The 20972-nt window shown below is 43.4% G+C and overlaps 2 protein-coding genes across 11 annotated transcripts; both read left to right on the top strand.

Annotated features, from left to right (window-relative positions):
* Positions 1–4766: 4766 nt before the first annotated feature.
* LOC129854365 (protein TSSC4-like) lies at positions 4767–8174 on the top strand. 8 transcript variants are annotated; one of them, XM_055921327.1, is made up of 4 exons: positions 4767–4874; positions 6131–6255; positions 6606–6679; positions 6834–8174. In XM_055921327.1, exon 4 carries the CDS (start codon positions 6853–6855, stop codon positions 7789–7791), a length of 939 nt encoding a protein of 312 aa, XP_055777302.1. In that variant the 5' UTR covers positions 4767–4874; positions 6131–6255; positions 6606–6679; positions 6834–6852; the 3' UTR covers positions 7792–8174. The 8 variants fall into 8 exon arrangements, with proteins under 8 accessions (XP_055777302.1, XP_055777298.1, XP_055777301.1 ...); XM_055921323.1 differs by having other exon boundaries at positions 6784–8174; XM_055921326.1 differs by having other exon boundaries at positions 6131–6272.
* Positions 8175–8274: 100 nt separating this feature from the next.
* Positions 8275–20930, top strand: LOC129854363 (anoctamin-9-like). 3 transcript variants are annotated; one of them, XM_055921319.1, is made up of 24 exons: positions 8275–8794; positions 11499–11570; positions 11704–11826; positions 12023–12165; positions 12260–12309; positions 12411–12469; positions 12649–12728; positions 13847–13981; positions 14131–14224; positions 14318–14378; positions 14482–14564; positions 14800–14904; positions 15023–15187; positions 15265–15301; positions 15451–15562; positions 16066–16123; positions 16241–16338; positions 16601–16797; positions 17009–17161; positions 17253–17397; positions 18484–18606; positions 18870–18963; positions 19333–19445; positions 19623–20930. In XM_055921319.1, the coding sequence occupies exons 1-24, from the start codon at positions 8771–8773 to the stop codon at positions 19639–19641; spliced, it is 2343 nt and encodes a 780-aa protein (XP_055777294.1). In that variant the 5' UTR covers positions 8275–8770; the 3' UTR covers positions 19642–20930. The 3 variants fall into 3 exon arrangements, with proteins under 3 accessions (XP_055777294.1, XP_055777293.1, XP_055777292.1); XM_055921318.1 differs by having other exon boundaries at positions 19618–20930; XM_055921317.1 differs by having other exon boundaries at positions 19587–20930.
* Positions 20931–20972: the final 42 nt, after the last annotated feature.

Here is a 20972-nt window from a genome sequence, read left to right as displayed (position 1 = left end):
GCAAAATTACGCACATTCTGTCGGCAAATCATTGTGCTTGGGAATTAGTGCATCATACATTTTACCATGTGAATGGCCTCAAACTTGATGTTTGGTAATTTTGTACGGTTTTGAAAACCCTTCAATTTTCACCAAATTAATAAATATTTTGTACAGCCTAACCATATGAGCCTAACTGACTATCCTACTAAATTAATTTCAATTTGGGCTATGTGAAGAAACACAGTCCACCAAGCAAACTGCATACATATCTATATCTATATATATATATATATATATCTATATATTTACTTTCTCTTAGAATTAGGCATAAATTATATATAATATATTTCAAATGTATTCAAGAGATGTTCTCTCTGACAGAGTACAGTACTAATTGAAGATGGGTGATGGTTCTTAAAATGTAACCTACTTTCTAGTTTTTTTTTTTTTTGTAGAGAAAAAAAAACTATTGGGTATTAGTAGGGGGAAACACTGAAAGTTTTGGTGGAAAAGGTTGTGTGTGTCAACTGTGGGGTGCCCATGTTTGCTAGGGATCGAAAGAGTCTGTGCAAGAGTGGCAGGTTGAGTTGGCCAGAGTCAGAGTAAGTAGTACAGAAGGTGTCTTATGCTGAGGCAGTGGGGGATCTTGAGAGAATCCCTGTGAGTAGGCCTAGTAGATCTGTGACAGCACAGAGGGATAGGTCAATGAGTGATGTATGCTTCAGAGAGGTTGGTTCAGCGTTCATAACGATAGTTAAATTTTTTCCATTTTGTGGATCAAAGTATAATGAATTCAAATCAAATCAATTGTATTAGTCACATGCGCCGAATACAACAGGTATTATATATACACTGCTCAAAAAAATAAAGGGAACACTTAAATAACACAATGTAACTCCAAGTCAATCAACTTCTGTGAAATCAAACTGTCCACTTAGGAAGCAACACTGATTGACAATACATTTCACATGCTGTTGTGCAAATGGAATAGACAAAAGGTGGAAATTATAGGCAATTAGCAAGACACCCCCCCAAAACAGGAGTGATTCTGCAGGTGGTGACCACAGACCACTTCTCAGTTCCTATGCTTCCTGGCTGATGTTTTGGTCACTTTTGAATGCTGGCGGTGCTCTCACTCTAGTGGTAGCATGAGACGGAGTCTACAACCCACACAAGTGGCTCAGGTAGTGCAGTTCATCCAGGATGGCACATCAATGCGAGCTGTGGCAAAAAGGTTTGCTGTGTCTGTCAGCGTAGTGTCCAGAGCATGGAGGCGCTACCAGGAGACAGGCCAGTACATCAGGAGACGTGGAGGAGGCCGTAGGAGGGCAACAACCCAGCAGCAGGACTGCTACCTCCGCCTTTGTGCAAGGAGGAGCACTGCCAGAGCCCTGCAAAATGACCTCCAGCAGGCCACAAATGTGCATGTGTCAGCATATGGTCTCACAAGTGCTCTGAGGATCTCATCTCGGTACCTAATGGCAGTCAGGCTACCTCTGGCGAGCACATGGAGGGCTGTGCGGCCCCACAAAGAAATGCCACCACACACCATGACTGACCCACCGCCAAACCGGTCATGCTGGAGGATGTTGCAGGCAGCAGAACGTTCTCCACGCCGTCTCCAGACTCTGTCACGTCTATCACATGTGCTCATGTGCTCAGTGTGAACCTGCTTTCATCTGTGAAGAGCACAGGGTGCCAGTGGCGAATTTGCCAATCTTGGTGTTCTCTGGCAAATGCCAAACGTCCTGCACGGTGTTGGGCTGTAAGCACAACCCCCAACTGTGGACGTCGGGCCCTCATACCACCCTCATGGAGTCTGTTTCTGACGGTTTGAGCAGACACATGCACATTTGTGGCCTGCTGAAGGTCATTTTGCAGGGCTCTGGCAGTGCACCTCCTTGCACAAAGGCGGAGGTAGCGGTCCTGCTGCTGGGTTGTTGCCCTCCTACGGCCTCCTCCACGTCTCCTGATGTACTGGCCTGTCTCCTGGTAGCGCCTGCATGCTCTGGACACTACGCTGACAGACACAGCAAACCTTTTTGCCACAGTTCGCATTGATGTGCCATCCTGGATGAACTGCACTACCTGAGCCACTTGTGTGGGTTGTAGACTCCGTCTCATGCTACCACTAGAGTGAGAGCACCGCCAGCATTCAAAAGTGACCAAAACATCAGCCAGGAAGCATAGGAACTGAGAAGTGGTCTGTGGTCACCACCTGCAGAATCACTCCTGTTATGGGGGTTGTCTTGCTAATTGCCTATAATTTCCACCTTTTGTCTATTCCATTTGCACAACAGCATGTGAAATGTATTGTCAATCAGTGTTGCTTCCTAAGTGGACAGTTTGATTTCACAGAAGTGTGATTGACTTGGAGTTACATTGTGTTGTTTAAGTGTTCCCTTTATTTTTTTGAGCAGTGTATATATATATATATATATATATATATATATATATATATACACATCTTAATAATGCTTACTTAACCAACAATGCAGTTAAAAAAAATATGAATAAGAATAAGAAATAAAAGTAACAAGTAAGTAAAGAGCAGCAGTAGAATAACAATAGCGAGACTATATACAGGGGGGTACCGGTACAAAGTCAATGTGCGGGGGCACTGGTTAGTTGAGGTAATTTGTACATGTAGGTAGAGTTATTAAAGTGACTATGCGTAGATGATAACAACAATGCAAATAGTCTGGGTGGCCATTTGATTAGACGTTCAGGAGTCTTATGGCTTGGGGGTAGAAGCTGTTTAGAAGCCTCTTGGACCTAGACTTGGCGTTCTGTTACTGCTTGCCGTGCGGTAGCAAAGAGAACAGTCTATGACTAGGGTGGCTGGAGTCTTTGACACTTTTTAGGGTCTTCCTCTGACATTGCCTGGTATAGAGGTCCTGGATGGCAGGAAGCTTGGCCCCAGTGATGTACTGGGCCGTACACACTATCCTCTGTAGTGCCTTGCGGTCGGAGGCCGAGCAGTTGCCATACCAGGCAGTGATGCAACCAGTCAGGATGTTCTCAATGGTGCAGCTGTAGAACCTTTTGAGGATCTGAGGACCCATGCCAAATCTTTTCAGTCTCCTTGCCGTGCCCTCTTCACGACTGTCTTGGTGTGCTTGGACCATGTTAATTTGTTGGTGATTTGGACACCAAGGAAATTGAAGCTCACAACCTGCTCCACTACAGCCCTGTCGATGAGAATGGGGGCGTGCTCTGTCCTCTTTTTCGTGTAGTCCATAATCATCTCCTTTGTCTTGATCACGTTGAGGGAGAGGTTGTTGTGCTGCTACTACACGGCCAAGACTCTGACCTCCTCCCTATAGGCTGTCTCGTCGTTGTCAGTGATCAGGCCTACCACTGTTGTGTCATCGGCAAACTTAATGATGGTGTTGGAGTCGTGCCTGGCCGTGCAGTCATGAGTGAACAGGGAGTACAGGAGGGGACTGAGCACGCACCCCTGAGGGGCCCCTGTGTTGAAGATCAGCGTTGCGGATGTATTGTTACCTACCCTTACCACCTGGGGGCGGCCCATCAGGAAGTCCAGGATCCAGTTGCAGAGGGAGGTGTTCAGACCCAGGGTCCTTAGCTTATTGATGAGCTTTGAGGGCAGTATGGTGTTGAACGCTGAGCTGTAGTCAATGAATAGCATTCTCACATAGGTGTTCCTTTTTTCCAGGTGGGAAAGGGCAGTGTGGAGTGCAATAGAGATTGCATCATCTGTGGATCTGTTAGGGCGGTATGCAAATTGGAGTGGGTCTAGAGTTTCTGGGATAATGGTGTTGATGTGAGCCATGACCAGCCTTTCAAAGCACTTCATGGCTACAGACGTGAGTGCTACGGGTCGGTAATCATTTAGGCAGGTTACCTTAGTGTTCTTGGGCACAGGGACTATGGTGGTGTGCTTAAAACATGTTGGTATTACAGACACGGACAGGGAGAGATTGAAAATGTCAGTGAAGACACTTGCCAGTTGGTCAGCACATGCTCGCAGTACACGTCCTGGTAATTTGTCTGGCCCTGCGTGCTTGTGAATGTTGACCTGTTTAAAAGTCTTACTCACATCGGCTGCAGAGAGCGTGATCACACAGTCTTCCAGAACAGCTGGTGCTCTTGTAACGGATGTGAAATGGCTAGCTACTTAGCGGGTACGCGCTAATAGCGTTTCAATCAGTTACGTCACTTGCTCTGGAACCTAGAAGTAGTGGTTCCCCTTGCTCTGCAAGGGCAGCGGCTTTTGTGGAGCGATGGGTAACGATGCTTCGTGGGTGACTGTTGTTGATGTGTGCAGAGGGTCCCTGGTTCGCGCCCTGGTCGAGGGGACGGATGTAAAGTTACACTCTCATGCATGTTTCAATGTTATTTGCATAGAAGTAGTTTAGCTCCTCTGGTAGGCTCATGTCACTGGGCAGTTCTCGGCTGTGATTCCCTTTGTTGTCTGTAATGGTTTGCAAGCCTTACCACATCTGACGAGTGTCAGAGACGATGTAGTAAGATTCGATCTTAGTCCTGTATTGACGCTTTGCCTGTTTGATGGTTCTTCGGAGGGCATAGCGGGATTTCTTATACGCTTTCGGGTTAGAGTCCCGCTCCTTGAAAACGGCAGCTCTAGCCTTTAGCTCAGTAAGAATTTATACCCCAGTATTGGTGGCGGTAATTCAACAGAAATTGGATGCCAACCACCGTTAAACCTCAGCGAATAAGATGTATGTTTAGAAGCTCTGATTTAGGCCTACACTTGCATTACATTTACAATCCATTAGACTACGGTAGGTGGCGGTAAGGGTGACGATTGGGTTATTTTGCCCACTAAAGGCAGGATCGGGGAAAACTACCCTACCCAGCATACATTACAGCATGCAAACCGAAGTTGCAGCGCCAGCGTGAAGAAGGTAAAGCGGTAGATGCAGCTAGCTAGCAACACAAAACAGCTTTGAACGCTTTATGTAGTAGCTAGATAGTTTACTGAACACATTCCAGCGTATCAATTAAGTATTGTAAGATATAGAATGCTTGTGTGTGGTTGTGGTATGTTCCACCCTCCCTTTATTCAAAGTCAGCTACAGCTAACGTTAGCTAGCCAACGAGGCTACTAGTTGACATTAGCTAGATATCCAACGTCGATTTCCATAACTGGTTTACTCCTTGGTGAATTACTCAACCCTGCATGTTGTTATGATGTCTTCCCGTCAAATACCATGACAAACAAAAGCTAGCTAGGAGACCTGAGATACGCACGAACTAGCTACTAATGTTAGGGGGCGTAGTCGCTGTGTTAGCTCTTGTCCATCGCACGACGAAGAGATGCCCCTGCTTTGTCGTTTTCCATATCCTTTCATCGTAACTCATCAAAATAAACAGGTTTGTAGTTTGCGGGATTACTTTTCACTGTATGTGCAGGGTGTACGTTCTCCCAATAGACGGTTTAGGAGTACTTTCTCCCAAAAGATGGCTTAGGAGTACTTTCATTATCGTCAAAAGACCCTGATCCACGCTTATGCGTGGGATCTGCACTACGAGCTGCTTGCACAAGCGTGGACCAGAGCTTCTCTTGCAGTATCATTGAGCTAGATGTAGGACTCAGGCCCGTTTTAGGATGGGCAGCGCCATTGAGGACTTTAAACATGTTTAAGTAGTCAACAGGGTGGGACATCCTATAGGTTAAGGAAGGATCAAATAATTCCATCCAGGTGGATGGAGGGATCAGCCAATGAATTATACTCATGAGCAAACATCCCATAACTGCAGTTGACAATAAATCGCCAACCTTTATACCTGTTCAAACAACACTTCAGGTGGCAGTATGCCTCTTTTCAGTTTGTTTACAAACTCTATAGAAGTAGTAGAAGGAGAAAATTGACTACTTCAAAATGGAGATGGCCTCAGTTGCTTTGCCCATGCTCTAGCAGATGTCATAATGGGACAGATACAATGTTGCGTCCTCTAACTACAATATCTCTATGGGTGGTATACAAGGCAACTCATTGTCATTGCGTGATGGACCAGAGCTACTGTGTTGTGTGCAGATCAATCTAAGTATATGAGTCTAGTTGTATGTATGCAATGTAATCACAATTTACATATATGCAGTGAGTGGGTAACAGACTGTGATCTGTGTGTATTTTTATTTTTTTATTTTTTTATACAGATTGTCGCTACACCATTTTAGTCTGGTATTGGTCACACCATGGCAAAAGTTGAAGCTGTCATCAATCCCCACACATTTGTTGAGTTATCTGAGCTGAGCAGTATCCCAACCAGCTCCCGCAACCTGTGAGTCTGCAACTCCAGTAAGATATGTTCTCACACTAACACAAACGGTAACATTACGTAGGATGTCAAACATTAAATTATCTGAAGGCCCTCGGTACAGATGCACCCACTTACAGTACTCAATGTACACACTACGCTGCAGAGGACTTATAGGCCTACTCATCTGCAGTTGACTCACCACACCTGATGTCACACTTGACATCTTGTGTTGATGTTGTGCAATTGCTCTGAAATGTTAGTTTAATTGTTTTTACCTGTCAATGTACTTATTATTTACAGTATAGGCCTAAGCTTTAAATGGCTAGATCCGTGTTGCTGTTTTTAATGTATATCTTTCTGTGTGTCTTAAGGGTGGAAGGACTGCCATCACCCTTGAACCTCACTGATACGGAAAGTGGTGGTGTTGCAGCTCTACCAGGCTAAGGTCAGTCATTTCTTGACAGTGAAAATATTATAATGCATGCTATATTACCATACATATTATATGTTTCAATTACCACTCAGAACAACCCTCTCATACTCTTCCAGGCTCTTGGCTCCTTGACTGTGTGAAAGTTGTTTTTTTCATGTGGTATCAGACCCAGGCCCTTGAGAGCAATGTGTGAGCAAGAGGACCACAGAGACGGTGGCCGTAACAAGCTGTCCAACAGTGACGCCATCAAGCTGACAGATGACCTCTCTCTGAGTGACTCTGACCCTGAAGAGCGTAATGAGTCCATAGACCCAAAGGTGGAAGACTTGTCCTCATCTGATGATGAAGAGCACCAGAACTCTTGCCCTGGTCCCGGTCCCAAGAAACCTGCATTCAGTCTGACAGGTGGCAGCTCAAGCTTCTCCAACCGCAGCCGAAGCATCTTTGATTGCCTGGAGAGTGCCGCTAAGCTGTCCTCGTCCCATCTGGGCCAGGACAATGTCATTGACGGGGTCTTTGCACGTCCCCCTCCACCCCCACTGCTGCCGAGTGGAAAGAAGTTTGGGGAGAAGGTGGGGGAATTGGTCAGCAAGCCTCCTCAGAAGAGAGGCGTGCCAGATTACCTGGTGAATCCTGAGCGCTGGACGCGTTATGACCTGGAGGATGTGCCAGAGACCAGTGACAGCAAGAAAAGCATGGAGGCTCAGCAGTACATACAAAGCCTGCAGCAGAAGGAGAAGGAGAACACGATGGAAGATGATCCTGAAGAGCCTTTTACACCTACTTTCAACCAGGGCCAGAGCAATAGCTCAGAGCATAAGATCGTGTTCTCCAGGCCTAGCCGGCCACAGAAAGATGAATCTGCAGAAGTTAACAAGCCTGATCGAACTAAGAAGGCAGGGATGGGTCTCTGTCACTTAGATGATGAAGAAGAGGAGGGTATAGGCCTAGCAATCGCCCCCCAACGCCCAAAGGATAGTGAGCGGAAGAGGAAGTGGACCCCGGTGGGTGACGCAGAGGGTGTGCTGAATGATCGGAAGGATCAGCCGCCTATTGGCTTCGTCATTAGTAGGAACGTCAAAAGGAAGAACTTTCGGAAGACTTCAGAGAAGGAGGAGGACTGAGAGTACACATGCATGACCTCAATCAATTGAAATAATTGAGGACCCTAAATATGAACAGTATTTTAGTGCTTCCCTGTAGAACCTCAACCAGTGGAGTTTTTTTCCTAATCAAGGGAATGGTTTCATCTTCTTGACTTTATCAGAATCAATGTAAAATGTGTATTTTGAACATTAACTTCAGACAATGAAAGCACTTGTCAGTAATGCTAATGTATATGGCTGTTTTGAAGTCCAAAGAATATTGAATTCAGCTGTCAAGTATACTGGTGGAAGTGTAATGTAAACAATTGTATTTGTAGTAGATCCTTGTAAGTGCCATTATTTTTCCTATTGCTATAACTATTATTGATTTATTGGCGCAGTAAAGTCTTCCCACAACTAAATCGTTTCTTTGTTACTTATGAATATGTGTTCCTGTATTTTCCATGGCTGATGTGAAGCCAATAGTGTTTAATTTGTGATTCATCTAGAAGTTATCTGACGTGTATTTGAAGAGAGTGCTTATGAGTTTTAATATACATTGCTACATTCATATCAACGTCAAATAATTAAATTATTTCGTTGGTTTCACAGATAAGCAAAGCACAATCATTTGCATGCACTTTCAAAGGTAGAGAGATGCAAAGAGACTCAGTTTTGGTCACTAACTGTAAACATTTTAAACGACTGCGACTGTCCTATTATGACCAGATGGCCGCATTGCTATTCCACGGGAAGCGCTCAATATCAGCGCCTCACCTTTTGAGAAGCAGTGACGCTACCTACCTGAAAGCAATTGACTCAGAAACGCGGAAGTGAAGTCAACTTATCTTTAGCTCAGTACAGTAGTTTTTTATATTTTACTTTTAGTATAATTAAAGCTCCATGTCTGAAGTAAGGGTAAACGTTTCGTGAGTAATGAAGAAAACGGCGCTCCGACGACAGAAGATGTGAATGGTGATCAATATTCGCTCAATTTGGATTACGAGCGTATTGCAACATGTACTTCAAGAATCCAGAGCAGGTGAGGAAAATTATTTATAAACAACTCGCCTGCAAACCATTTAGGAAACATGTTTTCATGTAGCCTACAATATTTTGAATGATTATAAAATCAGTTGGACGGAATGATGTATTTTTAAAATGTTATACTCACTCATGGATTATGGCAATGAAACTGCTTTTTAGAGTTTACGGTCATAGCAGGTTAAAATGTATTGCAGTCTTGCTATAGCCTGTGCAGAAATCAATACGTTTGTGTGTGAGTATACTGAGTTGTGTTATGTTACTGTAACAAAAGTGGTCTACAGTGCCTTATCTATGGACTAGATGAGGGTCAAACGTCACACACACCCTCATTTTACAGGTGTTTTATTTGGACTGAGAACACATTGACTGTGGCTCATTGTAGCTGAGGTTCCCTGAAACTATTTTCTGCCTCATAGTATGACCATGTACAGTGCCTTCAGAAAGTATTCAGACCCCTTGACTTTTTCCCACATTATGTTACGGCATCGAGTCTTTTGTGTATGACTCTACAAGCTTGGCACACCTGTATTTGGGGAGTTTCTCCCATTCTTCTCTGTAGATCCTCTCAAACTCCTACAGGTTAGATGGGGTGCGTTGCTGCACAGCTATTTTCAGGTCTCTCCAGAGATGTTAGATCGGGTTCAAGTCCTGGCTCTGGCAGGGCCACTTAAGGACACAGAGACTTGTCCCGAAACCACTCCTGTGTTGTCTTGGCTGTGTGCATAGGGTCGTTGTCCTGTTGGAAGATGAACCTTCTCCCCAGTCTGAGGTCCTGAGCACTCTGGAGACGGTTTTCATCAAGGATCTCGCAGTACTTTGCTCCGTTCATCTTTGCCTCAATCCTGACTAGTCTCCCAGTCCCTGCCGCTGAAAAACATCCCCACAGCATGATGCTGCCACCACCATGCTTCACCGTAGAGATGGTGCCTGATTTCCTCCAAATGTGACGCTTGGCATTCAGGCCAAAGAGACCAGAGAAACTGGTTTCTCATGGTGTGAGAGCCTTTAGGTGCCTTTTGGCAAATGGGCTGTAGTGCCTGTTACTGAGGAATGGTTTCCGTCTGGACACTCTACCATAAAGGCCTGATTGGTGGAGTGCTGCAGAGATGGTTGTCCTTCTGGAAGGTTCTCCCATCTCCACAGATGAACTCTAGAGCTCTGTCAGTGGGACCATCGGGTTCTTAGTCACCTCCCTGACCAAGGCTCTTCTCCCCCCGAGTCTTGGTGGTTCCAAACTTCTTGCATTTAAGAATGATGGAGGCTACTGTGTGCTTGGGAACATTCAATGCTGCAGAATTGTTTTGGTACGCTTCCCCAGATCTGTGCCTCGACATAATCCTGTCTTGGAGCTCTACGTACAATTCCTTTGACCTCATGGCTTGGTTTTTGCTCTGACATGCGCTGTCAACTGTGGGACGTTATAGATAAGTGTGTACCTTTCCAAATCATGTCCAATCAATTGAGGTGGACTATCAATGGAAACAGGATGTACCTGAGCTCAATTTTGAGTCTAATAGCAAATGGTCTGAATACTTATGTAAATAAAGTATTTCTGTTTTAATTTTTAATAAATTAGCAAAAAATTCTAAATCCCTGTTTTTGCTTTGTCATTATGTGTGGGTATTGTGTGTCGATTGCTGAATAATTGTTTTTATTTAATCCATTTTAGAATAAGGCTGTAACGTAACATGGAAAAAGTCAAGTGGTCTGAATACTTTCCGAAGGCACTGTATAGGCTGGAATCATTGCAGCAGCTAAAATAAATTAACAAAAATCCCAGACCAACTTCAAATATTTCAGATTTAAAGGTCACTTATCTGGCCTTTGGTTTTCAAGCATAACCTCACTCAAAGTCGGCTGAACAGTCTCCCACCATGATCCTCATCTAAAGCATGCAGATCTTTGAGAAATTGTCACGTCTCAGCTTTTTACCATGGACCATGTTTCTCTGAAGAGTGTCTATGATTTATGTGATGCTGAGGCCTGATGTATGACACCTCTCCTCTGGCAATCCATGCCATGTCCACTACACAGTACCCTACATCAGAGCCAGCCTCCTTTCAACGTTTGCCTGGTCTTGGCTGCGCTCCTGGTGAAACAGGCTATTTCATTAAAGTTTATGCAACTGCATTAAAGTGGGTAATAGTGGCACACCTCCAAAATATGATCAGTCAAGATTGGATCATGTCTCTCGAGACATAGCAGAGCATAGAACTCAGTGTGGCCTTTGAACAAAATATAAATGTTATATTCTGAGGTTTAAATAATCCCATCGTTTTGTACAGCAAAAGCCTACAAGCCCTCCCAGCCAATCAGTGTGAGGAGGAGTCTATGGAACATTTTCACTGATGGGCGTGTTGGGGCCTGTAATCTGGAAAATCCTGTGGGAGTCTGGAAGAATGAAAGTGAAAGACTGACAGGCTTTAGAGAGAAACCTGCATAACAACAGAGATGGCAAGAGGGATGGCCCAGTTGCCTTTATTTGTTTTATCCCACTGCTTAGAGATGTGTGTTATTAACGATTTGGCTGTAGTGAATGAAGGCACATCATTGACCATTATGTTAGCTGAGAGGTTCCTTGTGGTCCATGCTGACTGGCACATGCCTGGCAGACCACTGCAGTGAGGTGGGGAGGTGGGCCAGCCCTTGTATCACAAGAGAGATGTCACATTGTTCCTCTATGTTACCCTGTGTTTTAGGATGGTATTGAGCTGCAGGAGCGAAACACGGATGGCTTTGACAATACCATGGAGGCATTACTCCCAATTCTGGTAAGCGACAACGCAACACACACCATCTATTAATTTCACCGCATTCATAACTTAGAGCCATATATAGTCATACAGGTGATAATTATTCACACAGTGCCTAGAATACAGAAAAGCTTGTGTGTGTTTCCCACAGCACCAGCAGAGGACATATGATTATGTTCTAGTTGCTGACAAAGTTGAGGACCAAGAACACCCAAAGTTTCTGAAGCAGATAGCTTTTATTGACCACCTGAGGAAGAAAAACATGAAAGTGACAGTGAGTTTGTTACTTGATTGAATAAACGTTTAAATTCTATATGGAGCGTTGTTGAAGCAATGTTCCTTTATTGGGATGTGTACAACTGTAGAGAATGTGTGAAAGCTATACTGTAACATCATGGCCAAACCTCCCAAACTGATCCATTTTCACCTCGTTCAATGCTCATCATGTACTTTGCCTGTTTTTGTGTCAGAAAATCGTTCATGATGACAAGGTGTTTTATGGTGTCCGGGCCCCGAAGGAGATCTTTGACAAGTACAGGTACCTACTAAAGGTGTCTGATGCTTGCAACTGGGGCGGCGACCGGAAATGTGTCATCATCCCTCACTCAACCAGGTGAGATGCATTGAACTCTCACTCTTGCCATTCCATATGCAAAACACATTAAATTCCAACATGTTCTCTTACCTTTTCCTGTTTTTTTTTTCAGGATCAGAGTAGTGCATTACATCCTACACCACACCCATATCAACACAGGAGGTATGTGAAGTGCTCCCTCCATTGATCTCTTTAGCAACATATTTGTCCCTGACTTCAATTGTTCGTCACTCCTAACCCTCTTTTTCCTTTCAACACAACAGAGAACCTCAGAGAGCTCCAGAAGAAGGGTGTCTTTGAGGCCACATTCTGCCTGCATGAGGTTAAAAAAACATCTCCTTAATAATAATTAATATATCTGTATACCTGATTTGTATACCTGATTACTTGTTTAATCAGGGGCATTGTAGCTGTTTATGCCTTGTATGATCGTAAGTAGCCCATATGGAATTCATTGATGTGAAATACATCTACAGTATGAGCCTCTTTCTGTTTTTATAGAGGAACAAGCAAAAGGTGTTGAAAGAAAAGTGGGCACGATGGTCTGCTCTCTGTACCACCCAGCCTGTTGATGATGTCAGGTAAGACCTTCTATATATCCTGCTGTGTTTCTGTGTCTTTTGGTTTCACAGTGGCTTTTCCTCAATTGGATTTGCTCAACTCCTGCATCCTCTCACCTCCGTCCTCTCTGGCCTCCTTTTGAAAAAGGTCATAGGTAATCGAGGAGAGGCGTTGAGAAGGGGGAAAGTGGACAAAATTGTGCTTGTATGAAATAAGACTCCTTGTGCAATAGCACATGGACGTAAATTACGTTTACAGGGTGGAATCCCCAAGTAAATGTATACAGTGATTAAAACAAATGTAGCTAGCTAGTTGTGCAAGACACGTTGGAGATGAAATGATCAATAGAATATTGTTTTTAAATGTTTGCATGCTTTTCTCCTTCAAGAAAACAATAGCTGATTTCAAAGTGGGTGTGGAAGATTAAAACTCTTCCGCGAAGGAATCATGTAGGATTCACTTGTGCTTCCATGCCAAAAGGAGGCAATCAAGGAAGGGAGGACCATCTTCCGTTTCCTACAAAACATTGTCACTCTCCTTGACCCCTTATCGGTTTCAGGTTCAACGAGGAGAAGGGACTGGGGAAAGAGGGTGGAGAACAGACTTTTGCCCAAATAAGAAAAGGTCTATCTCACTTTCAAAGCAATTAACTCTGTTTCCAGGAAGTATGTCAGCTAGTGGTTATATCCACACAGAACTTTGGGTTTGCCGATGCAGCTAAATGTGATGTGCTTACCTTAAGCAGGATTTCCCAAACTCGGTCCTGGGGCCGCCCCTGGGTGCATGTTTTTGTTCTAGCACCACACAGCTGATTCAAATAACCAACTCATCATCAAGCTTAGTTTGAACCAGCTAAGAACAGCCTTTAGCTATGGTATATTGGCCATATACCACACCCCCTCGTGCCTTATTGCTTAAATATATGGGCATGCAAATAGCAATACAACATGTCATTTACCTCAGTGGTGTGAAAGGGAAATTATCAAAATTAAACTAAACTGTGAAACTGAACTACATGTTAATTAAAAATATTTTTTAATCCCCCTGGAAACCTAGTAAGGGGTGTTAACTGAATAGGAATGTCCGTTTCCTGGTTTGAATTTGAACATGCAAACTGAAATGTATCTTTATCTGTCAGGAGTTACTTTGGAGAGAAGGTGGCTCTGTATTACCTTTGGTTGGGCTTGTACACCATCCTGCTGGTCCCTGCAGCCATTCTGGGTGTGATTGTGTTCCTGTATGCACTGGCTTTCTTTAACACCAGCCCCCTCATGTGAGTTGACATACCCACTGAGCCAAACTCTTTATTAAGCTGATTGGTGCTGACATTTTAGTAGGAAGAAGAAATAGGTTACATGGAGTTGCTCCTCTTTAAAACTCTCATGTGTTTCTGAAGGTGCATTGTGTGTCTTCATATTACAGAAAGGAGGTCTGTGAGTCTGACACCGTAATGTGCCCGAGGTGTGACAAATGGTGTCAAGTATGGCAGCTACGTGACACCTGTACCTATGCCAAGGTAACTCATGTCATTCTACCATACTGCATTGGAAACTTTACTATTTAAAAAAATAGTTAAAGTTTGTATGTTCAAAATGTGTCTTGTGTGCAGGTGAGTCATCTGTTTGACAATGAGGGAACGGTGTTCTTTGCTATGTTCATGGCAGTCTGGGGTAAGTCTCTCACACAGGATAAACTGATTATTTCCATCCAATACATTTTTAATTCAGATAAATCTTGACATTGTCATGACTCATGTCCTTTTTATTTTTCCAGCTACCATTTTTCTGGAGCTGTGGAAGAGACACAAAGCAACGTTTGTGTCTAAATGGAAAGTCTTTGACTGGTGTGAGGAAGAGGTACGGCTTCACTTAGGCTTAAGAAACCATTATATGTCTGGATATACTGTATACTATAGCATGGTTTAGGTTGTCTGTTACTCATTGATATTACCCAATCATATACTCTTTCAAATAACTAAAATAATGTCCCGTTGATTACTGTCATCTTATGGTAGGGACCTATTGTGTGATTGATGTGACCTCAGACTCATGCTGTGGTATAATCCTGAATATTGTTCCATCTGGCCTGCAGGAGGAGCTCATCCTGGAAGTAGTCAATGATCCAGACTGCCATCCCAAAGAGTTTCGCCATTCTTATCTGCGCAGCACTCTAGTTCTGGTGCTGGTCACTCTCATGGTCAGTCACTCAGTGCCATATTGCATCACAGACATAGCAGTTTTCATCCTGGGCCATACCAGTGTTTAGCTCCGGTTCAGTCAATATTGTCCTCTCACTGTGTGTGTTCTTTTACCAGTTGGTTCTGATCATCGGGCTAACCCAGGCTTTGGTGGTGTTCCGTGTGGTTGCTGCTGTGCAGCTGTCAGAGGGAACATGGGTGTTTGTAAGGGACAATGCCAACACTGTAGCAGTAATGCTAGGTGCTGTACTACACTACTTTACCATGCAAGTTATGACCAGAGTAAGTTTAACCAGCAACCCCTCTAAGTCATGTAGACATGCACAGTCCCTAACTCCTCTCCTCTCTTACCCGGATAGGTCAACAAGGTGGTGGCCTTCAAGCTGTGTGAGATAGGTGAGTCTGAAGAGGCACATATGTTTGCATTGAACATTTTCATTTACAATCAAACATGTACATGTTCATCTCTGTAATTCCATCAGATGGAATTGTACTTGGCTAAGTGAGTCAGTGAATGAAGTTAATGTTGCTGCTCTTGCCTGCAGAGAAGACACAGTCATTTGCGGCCACCGAGAGGAGCTTCACTGTTAAGATGTTTACCTTCCAGTTCTTCACCCTCTTCTCCTCACTCATATATGTGGCATTTTTCCTGGGCAGGTACTGAGTGTAAAGTGTGTGTGTGTGGTGTTAATATTTGATCGGGCTGACAGTACATGGGGCTCCCGAGTGGTGCAGCGGTCTAAGGCACTGCATTTCAGTGCTAGAGGCGCCACTACAGAACCTGGTTCGATTCCAGGCTGTATCACAACTGTTCGTGATTGGGAGTCCCATAGGGTGGCGCCCAGCATCGTTAGGGTTTGGCCGGGGTAGGCCGTCATTGTAAATAAGAATTTGTTCTTAACTGACTTGCCTAGTTAAATAAAGGTTAAATAAAAATAAAAGATTGCAGACTAGCCTAAAACCAAGGGAAAAACTGTTGGTAAGGTACTGCTCTGTGTCAGCTGTCATGGGCAGCCTAGCTGTATGGAGAAGGTGCTTTCTGTATCCACAAGTGTCCATGTATCTGTGATCCTTGAAATGTTTGAATCCTGAACCATAAAGGTGTAAGAATTTGAAATGTTTACATTTAATGAATCGTAACACACTGTTCTTGTGCATAGGATAAATGGTCGCCCAGGCAGCTATGTTCGTATTTCTGGTAAATGGAGATTGGAGGAGGTGGGTAGCTCATCACCATTTAAAAAAAGTATTACTTAACATGGGATTATGACATGGTTGAACGGTTTGGATTGGCTTTATACTGTTACCATATCTGCCTTTTCCTGTCCTTGCCAGTGTCATCCCAGTGGCTGCCTCACTGACCTCTTCATTCAAATGGCCGTCATCATGTTGCTCAAACAGACACTGAATAACATCTTTGAGTTTACTGTGCCGTAAGTACAGTATATAGCTATGATTATCTACCTGTTTAACATAGATACATTCTGAGGAAATGAATAGGTTGAATAAGCCCTTTGATGTGTTGAATAAGCTTTTGGTAATGCAAATAAACGTTTGACTGTCAGTCAGACGATAAAACCCCATGTAAAAATGAATTCTAGTTAATGAATTGAATGAATTCTAATGAACCGAATTAGACATCCAAAGTGGAGCATCATACTTTCTCACTTTAGGTTGTCCTATGTTGTTGTGCAGCTGGTTCAAGAGTTACATCAGAAGGACTACAACTAAGAAGCTGGAGAGAAAGTGTGGCCACTGCTACAAAAATGCATGTCACGAAGAGGAGATGGGCCATGATCCATGTGATATCTGCAAGCTGCGTGATTGGCTGCGCAACTACGATCTGAATGACGTCGACTCTTTCAGTCTCTTCAATGAGTTTCTGGAAATGGGTACGTCGCTACCTTCCATGGATGTCTCATTGTCTCTCTAAGTCCAATGTCTTTATTTATTTCACCAAAATGATTCTCTATCTCTCTCTTACACTGTGATTCATGGTCTCTTTTATGTTCAATGATTCTGCCCAGTTGTTTTTATTGACTTCCCAATCCCGTCTTGAATGTTAAATCTCTGTTGTGTTATTACACTCTTCTCCTCATGCAGTTGTTCAGTTCAGTTTCACCACCATCTTTGTGGCGGCCTTCCCTCTGGCTCCTCTACTGTCCCTCATCAACAATATCTTTGAGATCCGTCTGGATGCCATCAAGATGGTCAGCTTGGAACGTAGATTAGTCTCCAAGAAAACCAATGATATTGGTGAGTTAAAACAGTATATGTAAAATCTGGTAAACTCCTTACCATGTTTTTGTTGGGGCTTGTATGCTCATCCCTTAATATGATTCCTCAGGTATATGGACCAAAGTTCTGGAAGCTATTGGTGTTCTGGCTGTCATTGCCAATGGGCTAGTCATTGGGGTGTCCTCAGACTTCATCCCTCGGCTGGTCTATCGCTACCACTACGGACCCTGTGCCAACGGAGAAGCTGATGTACAGTAAGTTCTACTGTAGCACCTTGTGCAGTGACTGGTGCATGGGTTGCACCTACAGTAGTGTAGACCTTTCACAGAGCATTGTCTGGACTCTTAAAGCAATGAATGCCATAGTAATAATGTAGATAATGTCATCTGATAGACTACATTCGAGCCTCCCGAGTGGCACAGCGGTCTAAGGCACTGCATTGCAGTGATTGAGGGGCCGCTACAGAACCTGGTTCAATCCTGGGCTGTGTTGCAGCCAGCCGCGACCGGGAGACCCATTATTCGGCTCACAATGGGACCAGCGTCATCCGGGTTAGGGAAGGGTTTGGCCGGCCAGGATGTCCTTGTCCCATTGTGCTTTAGCGACTCCTGTGGCGGGTCAGGCGCATGGACGATGACACGGTTGCCAGTTGTACGGCGTTTCCTCCGACACATTTGTGCGGCTGGCTTCCGGGTTACACGAGCAGTGTGTCATGAAGCAGAGCGGCTTGGCAGGGTCGTGTTTCAGAGGATGCATGGCTCTCGACCTTCGCCTCTCCCGAGTCCATACGAGAGTTGCAGGGATGGGACAAGACTGTAACTACCAATTTGGCTATCACGAAAATTGGGGAGATAAATAAAATAATACATTCTTTATTAAAACTGTTCCAAAGGCTTTGTAAGGCAGAGTTCAACAGTTCCCTAGTTTAGTCTTTATTGGCGTAAGTAATGGGTCTGCCATGCTGTGGACAAATGGGTATATTTGCATATGAAACAAAGCACTGTGGGTAAACACTGGTGGCAGATGTCAAGGACATCCTAAAGTTGTAATAATACTGACTCGTCATGTTACCATGTGACTATTTGTTTGCCCTTCAAGCTGGTTGTGAAAAAGGCTCGCAATTTAGTTCTGTTTCCAAATTCCCAGACAATTGGATATGGAATTATGATTTTGTATAAGCAAACTAAGTTGTATGCTTTTAAATGTATGTTTTTTGCTGATTCGTGGGGCATTATATTTGGGGTTCTCTTAACGGTTATCTGCATAAAACCTTGTGAGTTGGAGAATGGTACTGCAGGTTTGTTTTTATATGACCATAATCCCTTTTTCCCCCCTTATAGCTGTATGAAGGGCTATATCAACGACACCCTATCCACTGCTCATATAACAGACCTGAGCGTGCGGAATGACTTTTTCCCCAGTCAACTGATCACACAGAGCGGCTTCAATGTTACACAATGCAGGTGGGCATCTGTGAGGCACAACTAGGTCACTACGGAAGCTACTATTTACCGAAGCCTGGCTCAACCCTACTGCCCATCTCTTAATTTCACTGTTTATATTAACGAAGTGTTTGAATAATCAGAAACCAAAGCAACCAATTCTCCTCAGGCATGCATACATGTAGCTAGAGTCAATGCAGTCACAAACAGAAAGAAACCCAGTCCAGTGATACCAGTAGTTGTTGAGAGAGATTGTTGATGGTGAAACTGGTGTGTTTTCCCAGCTATAAAGACTACAGAAATGATGTTGACTACAGCCTCACCTCCCAGTACTGGCTCATCATGGCTGTACGCTTTGCCTTCGTTGTCCTATTTGAGGTATGTCTTTCTTTGCATCTGTGAATATGTGTATTTACATCAAACTACTTTGATTATTTTCAGTATAGTTTTGGCACATCAGGAATTACTGAATTCGATCTTATTGATTTTAATTAAGCTCTGCACCCATGATCAAATCTTCAAGTCAAACGGTATTTAAAATTGTGACACACTTTACAATAAAACTAAAGATGTAAAAGCAAACACAAAAGATGTCTAAAACATAAAATCTCTTGTTAAAGGCCAAGCTAAAAAGATGAGTTTAGGGTTTTGTCAAAACCTTATCCTTGCTCCAAATGGCCATTGAGCAATGCCAAATATCATGGATATGATTGAGCAAGACTGTCTGTCTTTCACCTCTATCTGTAGCATGTAGTGGTCATCTTTAAATTCATTGCTGCCTGGTTTGTGCCTGACTCCCCCATGTTGGTGAAGAACGACAGACTGAAGGATAAACTCAGTAGACTCAAAGAGGAACTGCGGTGAGTTAAAACATATGGTTATAGACTACCACAATATTCCTTGTATGAACATGTATTATAAAGTGTTACCATTAGTGTTGCCGTACTTCATCTGCATGGAACTTATTATCCCCATAGTGATTTCCATGATATGATTAAAAGGAATGTTGTCTGTGTTGACGGGGATATGAAGTACAGCCAGTCCACAGATGTGTGATGACCGCAACGGAGGGACATCCTGAGACATGACCAGCATGACACATGACTTTGAAGATTTGAAAAAAGACACATTAAAAATGATGCTCTCTGCACTGTCCTGAGATCAGCATCTTACAGCATAGTTAGCGCCTGGTCGTTATGAGAGGTAGGACAGCCTCATCTCCCAAACCTCTGAGTTTTCCCCCACATGGTCAACACACTGTTTATACCGGTGTGATTAATGGCCACCCGTGGCGCATGCGAGCGTATCTTGATAGCCTATCGGGGCGACAAGTTTCTACGAGGATTAGACGGCGCCAAACTCTATTTCACATATAAGCAAGGGTACCCCAATATAAATGAACCAATAGACTGACAGACTAACCCTAGATACCAGACGCTAAACCACAACTGGGGTTCATAAGAAGAGGTCCATATAACATTGTATTTTCTTGAATGACTGATGACCCAGCAGTAGCCTCAGCCGAATCCCCAACAACCAGATGTTCCGGTTTTCAGGGGATATGGAAAGAGAGCCTGTGACGCAACTTCCACTTTTGGACGTTAACAAGGCGACACTCCATCTTAACTCCTCCTCCACATTTACCGGATTGGTTGAACAGTGCAGAAGATAACGTTTTTTTCTTCTCGTCAAGACCAGTATGTAGGGGATCTAGTTTCAGGAATGTATTTTTCCTAATCAAAAGGGGACCATCGCAGTCTTTCAGAAGTTTGGTTGGTGTGTAAAACGTGTAAAATCAGATAACTTAAAAGGTGTGATGGGTCCGTACACAAAAATATGTTGCATAAAGATGACTTAATTTTTTTTTTTAAATGTATTTTCACTGCATCAGGGATAGCGTACAGACTTTTCAACCTTCTTCAGTGTGTAGATTTATTTTATGCCTGCTACATTAGGTTAACCCAGCAGGGATACCTATACAGTAACAGAGTTGTGGTTAATTTTGTTTCACAAACTGTACATGACATACAAATGGAAAATCTGAGTTGAAATGTATTGACTCCCTTACTCTGGCCAATATTCATGTTTTACAAAGAACTGCGGTAGTTTAATTTTGGGTAAGGGTGTGACATCCTGTTTTGCAAATACTGTACTGATGTTTACTGTTTACATGCTTTTAGTAACCTATGTTCTCTCAACATATAGAATCACAAAGTGTGAATAATGTAATTTCTTTGTGAAAGATTTATATCTTTGTTATATAATTATGCATCTCTTGACTTTCCTTTTAATCCACTGCATTATTTCTTTATTTGAAATAAAAAATATATATTTTTAAATTCAAACATAGCGTTGCTTTATGTTGTGTATGAGCAAGAGTTTTTGCA

This window comes from Salvelinus fontinalis, chromosome 4 (assembly GCF_029448725.1).
Source record: "Salvelinus fontinalis isolate EN_2023a chromosome 4, ASM2944872v1, whole genome shotgun sequence".
Classification (NCBI taxonomy): Eukaryota; Metazoa; Chordata; class Actinopteri; order Salmoniformes; family Salmonidae; genus Salvelinus; species Salvelinus fontinalis.
Note: the sequence above shows the minus strand (reverse complement) of the source record. Positions and strands in the feature narration are given on the sequence as shown.

Bases quoted from the DNA above. Each gene is read 5' to 3' on its own strand.
- LOC129854365 (XM_055921327.1), top strand. From the start codon at position 6,853: ATGTGTGAGCAAGAGGACCACAGAGACGGTGGCCGTAACAAGCTGTCC.
- LOC129854363 (XM_055921317.1), top strand. From the start codon at position 8,771: ATGTACTTCAAGAATCCAGAGCAG. The intron at 12,310-12,410 runs GTATGTGAAGTG...TCAACACAACAG, and splicing joins CACCCATATCAACACAGGAG to AGAACCTCAGAGAGCTCCAG. The intron at 16,124-16,240 runs GTGGGTAGCTCA...TGTCCTTGCCAG, and splicing joins GTAAATGGAGATTGGAGGAG to TGTCATCCCAGTGGCTGCCT.